Source organism: Hydra vulgaris, chromosome 13, assembly GCF_038396675.1.
Source record: "Hydra vulgaris chromosome 13, alternate assembly HydraT2T_AEP".
Classification (NCBI taxonomy): Eukaryota; Metazoa; Cnidaria; class Hydrozoa; order Anthoathecata; family Hydridae; genus Hydra; species Hydra vulgaris.
The window spans coordinates 52,881,713-52,887,833 of NC_088932.1; the positions used below are offsets into that span (position 1 = coordinate 52,881,713).

Consider the following 6,121-nt stretch of genomic DNA (forward strand, 5'->3'; position numbering starts at 1 on the left):
GAAATACTGGAACCACCCTAAAAACACACACGCACAAACACACACACAAATAATGATGTCTTTAATGGATTTTGAGTATTTTTATTCGTTTTTATTCCTCGTCGGTTTTTGATTAAATACTTTTTAAAGGCCTTTGTCCAAATGTTTGAGTTTAAATCTTTCATTTATTACAAAATTTATATTATTGATCGTGTAGCGGAAAACCATCCAAAAAATGTTAACTGTGCTGTTACCAAAACCGCTATGATCTTTTTCAATAAACTTAAAAAAATTGTTATAATATATGCAGTATAAAAATATGATTCTTTAATGTTCCTTTTTTTTCCTGCTATAAACTAAAAATAACTAGTTGTTTAAAATAACAGCCATTAAAAAATAGTAACGTAAGAGTTGGATTTTTTAAAAATTCTTGACAACTTGTTCTAATCGGAACAGACTAATCGAGACAAATTTTACATTCTGTTGTGACTTTACTTGCCGTAACTTTTCCTTTAATAATAGTCAAAAGGCCCGAGTAGTAGACCTGTAAGTAGCTTCAGAATTGGCAAAATAAATCCTTCATTATCGTGCCAATCTCATCATTTTATTTTTATTGAATTTAACCCAATTGTTTATTTTATATTATATTTAAATTTTTGAAACATGGATCCTTAAAATTTAAGCAGGAGCCAAGATGGGAAAATATTCGACTGACCCTGAAAACCCAACTAAATCATGCAAAGCTCGAGGTTCGTATTTACGTGTTCATTTCAAAAACACTCGTGAAACAGCTCAAGCCATTAAAAATATGCATATCCGTAAAGCTTACAGATATTTAAAAGATGTAATGGAACATAAACAAATTATTCCATTCAGAAGATATTCTGGAGGTGTTGGTAGAAAAGCTCAGGTATAATGGCATTAAATATTTTATTCAATTTTATATTTTGTTTTATTGAAATATTTTTTTATTTTCATATTTTTATATTAAAATTATTTTCACAATGTAGTAATTTACACTTGTTTTGGTTACATTAGATCAAAATAAATCTCTAAAATCCTTTTATATATTTTGATGTAGTTATGTGATAAGAAAATCTTGATGGTCCATTATTAAGTTAACACTAAAAAGTATTTTTTATTAGTATATCATGTGAGAAAATTATATTATCAAATCGTTAATCAAAATGTAAACTTCAATGGATCAAAATTTTATATCGAAACTGCGACTAAATTTTTAAAACCATCCTCTCATCCTTCTTAATTTTTTTTTAATGGAGTTTTATAATTTTTATTAGAATGTATACCTTCATGTCTTGCTAGGATATGCATAATCCCTGATGTACATGTTTTTGGCATACTTGACTGTACGCTTGGGTACCATAATTTGTGTTTTATAATATTCGCCTCATCATTACTATATACAATGTTACATACTTATAACCTTGAGTATTTTTATTGTTCAAGATTGTGTAAATAAAACTGTGCTGTGTCTACAGCATACTACATTTTAACTTAGTACTATTGGGTAGGGTGCAACTGTCGCTACCAAGGGCAAATTTAACTCTCAAAGCTGTATCTATTTGTTATATTAAAATAAAAGTTAAATTTTATGTGCAATTTAAATCCTTTGTATATTTTATATTCTTATTTATATATTCTATTTGTTATATTAGGATTAGTATTATTTTATTTTCAAGTCTAACATAATACTTACTTTTGTGTTCAAAAATGTAATTTTTTTTTGTTTTGGCTGAAAAATTATTTAGTTTTTGCTTTAATTTTTGGTCTTCATCCACACTGCAGAAAAGAGCCTGAATGCTATCTGACCCTTGCATCAATTTTTCTTGTTTGTTTTTAAGTTGCTGTTTTAATAAACAGCGATTTTTTTTTATAGTTATATTTTAAGCTCAAATATATTAGTGTGAAAATTACATATACGATGTCAACTGTAAATTTCTTTAGTTTGTGCACAGTTACATCTTTTTAATATGCTTGAATTAATTTGAGGTTACATGTGAAGGTTTTGAATATTGAGCAGATTCATATTAGTGGCATCTAGTTTAATATTAAGTCATGAAAAGGTTTATATGTATATGCAACTTTTTGTTTACATGTAAATGTGTGCAGGTTTGCTACTATCAATTCATCAACCTAAGAATTTTAATCTGTAAAATAATTTTATGGTAACTTTGTAATGTTTTGCGAATATTTTTTTTTTAGTGTAAAGCATTTAAATGTGCTCAAGGTAGATGGCCTACAAAAAGTGCATCATTTTTGTTGCAACTTTTAAAAAATGCTGAAAGCAACGCTGATGTTAAGGTTAGTATTTTTGGTTTTTAATATATTTTGATGTAATTATTAGAAAATGTTAAATGTTAGGTAGTTATAGATATATAATATAATATAAAATTTTCAGGGTGGTTATATTATAATGATTGTAAATCATATTAATTAGTGTGGCCAGCAACCTATATAGTCAAGGAAAATCTAAACTATGTTAAAAAGTCAGTGAATTTTGATGGACCCAGTAACAAAAATACAAAGTGTTATTTTGATGGACCCAGTAACAAAAATACAAAGTGTTATTTTGATGGACCCAGTAACAAAAATACAAAGTGTTATTTTGATGGACCCAGTAACAAAAATACAAAGTGTTATTTTTGCTTAATGGAGACTAAAAATAAGTTTTTTTTACTTCATTTTTTTTTTTTTTTTTTGTTTGTTTAAAAATGTTTATTAATCTAAAGTAAACAGTTTTTAAGAGAAATTCTGATATTTGGGTAAAGTGTGAGTTTTATTTTTTGTCTTTTTATTTCTACATTTGTTGAATTTACATTAGTAAGTCAGGGAAATTTGATTTTTGTCAGGTAAAATAAAATCAAAAATTGTCTGGGCACCCTGATTAATTGCATTAAAATGTGTGTTTGTTGGTTCACAACTAGGATTAGGTGATCTATTCCTTCTTTAGTTTCCTTGCTCTTTGGTGGTTTTTATAAATTACTTGCTGCTTTTTTTGAAATTGATATTTCCTATAAAGCTCTTATTTCTTCATTTAATCTCACTATTTTTTTCTGATATTAATGGTTAATTGCTTATGTTCATTTTTTATCTACTGATTTTTTTTACCTAGAATAGAAAAAAAAATCTTTTTTCAAAAAAGAAAAAGGTCTTCAAATTTTAATTTGGGTGGGGCCCAAATATGGTCGGTGCTGTCAAAATGGTTTAGAATAACCCCTGACTGGTATCGTAGCTTCGTGTGAATCCGAGTTATTTTTTGATCCCTTAAGAATAATATAATAATTTTGAAAGAATGAAAAATTCAATAATAAAAATAATATTGGTCAAAATGTTATTTTTATGATTGACAATAGTATTTCAAGTGACTTTGGGAGAGATTATTCAGGGAATCAGAACTTCCAAAGGACATTAGATTGAATCTTCATTATTTCCCTGATCTCTGGTGTCCAGGAGCTCCAAAAATCTTGAGTGGTTTTTCCGAGCAAGGAAAATAATTCATTAGTTTTAATGACATAAAGTCTATTGTTTTGTAACCTGGAGTCTTGGCCACAATTATACACTAAGACTCTTGATTTTAAAATAATTATCCTCTGACCTAAGTCTCCCAAAAGTTGTCTTTAAGCTTCTTTACGTTTTCTAAAGCTCCCGGGTACGAAAAGCAATAATCATTTGGTGACTTTCAATCCATAGTTCTTTTTGGGAATATGCATATCTGATACTATTATTTCTTTTAGAAAATAAGTCAATTGTTGGACCAAATAAGGTTCTATTATTAAGTTTTTTAAATAATAATGGGTTTGCAGGTTTCCCAGCCCCTTTAATTTGTCTTGATTTATTATATAAGAATTAGCCAGAATTTCACATTGATTTACTTTTCGAAAAATCAAGTTAAGTGACTGTTGCAGATGTGGTCAATGCTGCCAAACATGAAATAGTTTAATGATTTTTGATTCCTTTTTTAACAGTTTCTAAAGAAATGTGATCCGGAATTAACTGAGATAAGCATGGTTTTGGAGTATTTTTATAAGCATTACGCTTACAGTATTTTATAAAATATCTGCTTCCATTCAAATGCTCAAAGATCTGCCAGATTTCACAGATTATTGAAACATATATAAAACCTGAACTTATTACTTATGATTTATTTTAAATATAGTTTTAAAGATATTTTTAGGTCTTAAAAAAAAAAATCTAGTTCATAATATGGCAACCAATTGTGCATTTTGCACTAAAATCAAGTAAAATCAACATCAAATTATGCATTCTTTGATCTAACCTAGTTTGTGTGTGTGCCTATAAGCAAAAAATATGCCAAAAGGTCAAGTTAATACAAAATTAGCTGCACTTAAAAAAAATTGTTAAATATTCTTATATTTGCATATATTGGGATTATATGAAGTATTATGCATATGGTATCTCCAGCTTGATTGATATTGTAATCTTGTTGGTCGTTAAACAGATGCTATAACATTACCAAGTTTCTAATATCGTTAAACTGCATTTTTATATTTGCAGTTTTGGATAGAAATGGGATAATTGTTTGTGTTATCTGAAATCGAAGTTCACTTTGTTGGTAACAAATTTAAGGTGTATTAAATACCCTATACTTTCAAAACAGATACGTACCTTTAAAAACTTTCTATTGTATCACAAGCAACTTTGCTAAATTTTTTCAAATGTATCTAGATTTAGGGCTACCTAATTCTGAAATATGCCACAAGACCCTAAACATCAAGAACAATAAAAAACTCAAAGAAAGCAAAATTTAATTTAAAATGATAACTTAAATTATTATTTTTAATAGCTGTGTTCAACTTTTATTGCAAATTCTTTCAAATTCTATATCTGCAAAGAATAATTACCACAAAAAGTAACTAACTTTTGTAACAACTTAGTTCAAGGTTATCAGTTATAATTTCCAACTGATAAACTCTTATAATATACTTAAAATTATGTAATCAACCCTCCTGAGCATTAGTATCGCCACAAAATCGACATCAATTAAAAGTATTAATATGTTAAATATTGTTTCTAACTAAAAATTGGAGCAATGTTTTCATACTTAAAGGTGTGTGTGTGTGCCCTCATCTGTCCTATGTTATATTTAAAAATTTACTTTAAATTTTATTTTATAAAAAGGTCTTTTCAGTATGTCTTTAGCATATGGTATCTCCAGCTTGATTGATATTGTAATCATGTTGGTCGTTAAACAGATGCAATAATATTACCAAAATTCTAATATCGTTAAACTGCGTTTATGTATTTGCAGTTTTGGATAGAAGTGGGACAAAAATTAGTTATTTTTAAAAAAGCAGACTTAAAAAGGTTGCATAGAATAACTGTCTACGAATTACTTTTTTTATTATCATGCAAAAGATTTAAAAAAATTTTCTTTTTAAGTTTTGCAAACTTTTGAAATTTCTTTTATAACAGTTCTTTTATAACAGTCTTTTTAATTAGGGTTTGGACGTGGATTCTTTGGTTATTGATCATATTCAAGTTAATAGAGCTCCCTATATGAGACGAAGAACATACCGTGCTCATGGGCGAATAAATCGTAAGTAACTCAATTTGATTTGTTTTGGATTTGTGTGGAGCGGTTATTTTTTAAAGTCTGTTCTCTATTTTAGCTTATATGTCGAGTCCTTGCCATATCGAACTTTTCTTGACTGAGAAGGAAGAAGTTGTTCCTCGTGCAGAAGATGAACTTGAAGTTAAAAAAGTTTCTAAGAAGAAGCTAGCCCGCGAAAAGTTAAAATCAAGAGAATAATTGGTGCTATGCCTAAGTCTTTTTATTTCTTTATTACGCTGGCGAGAACTATAAATTTAATGGTACAATCTAACAGTGCGGAAATAAAAAATTTACATGCTTGCGCGATGTTTTAGTTTTACATTGTCTAAAATCGATCACTTTTTTTGATCGCAATTTTTCGGGTTAAAGAATCGTGTCCATATTTTTTAAAACCCTGAATCAGTCGGAAATTTTCGTTGAAAACCGTTAATCGTCGATTAACGGTCAATTTACGTAAACGGCCGTTAAACTTTGTTAACGGTTGATTATTTGCCTCAATTATATGGGTGAAAATAAATATGCCCTTTTTTTTTATAGTAAAATCCTCAT

General features: G+C 28.0%; 1 protein-coding gene across 2 annotated transcripts; it reads left to right on the top strand.

Annotated features, from left to right (window-relative positions):
• Positions 1 to 389: 389 nt before the first annotated feature.
• Positions 390 to 5,779, top strand: LOC100199322 (large ribosomal subunit protein uL22). Of its 2 annotated transcripts, none has more exons than XM_065816780.1 (5): positions 390 to 525; positions 663 to 889; positions 2,203 to 2,301; positions 5,461 to 5,557; positions 5,631 to 5,779. In XM_065816780.1, exons 2-5 carry the CDS (start codon positions 674 to 676, stop codon positions 5,768 to 5,770), a joined length of 552 nt encoding a protein of 183 aa, XP_065672852.1. In that variant the 5' UTR covers positions 390 to 525; positions 663 to 673; the 3' UTR covers positions 5,771 to 5,779. The 2 variants fall into 2 exon arrangements, with proteins under 2 accessions (XP_065672852.1, XP_065672853.1); XM_065816781.1 differs by having other exon boundaries at positions 666 to 889.
• Positions 5,780 to 6,121: the final 342 nt, after the last annotated feature.

Excerpts from the sequence above, each read along its gene's own strand:
- LOC100199322 (XM_065816780.1), top strand. The coding sequence starts at position 674 with ATGGGAAAATATTCGACTGACCCTGAAAACCCAACTAAATCATGCAAA. Across the intron at positions 890-2,202 it reads GTGTTGGTAGAAAAGCTCAG|TGTAAAGCATTTAAATGTGC; the intron begins GTATAATGGCAT and ends TTTTTTTTTTAG. Across the intron at positions 5,558-5,630 it reads TGCTCATGGGCGAATAAATC|CTTATATGTCGAGTCCTTGC; the intron begins GTAAGTAACTCA and ends TCTCTATTTTAG.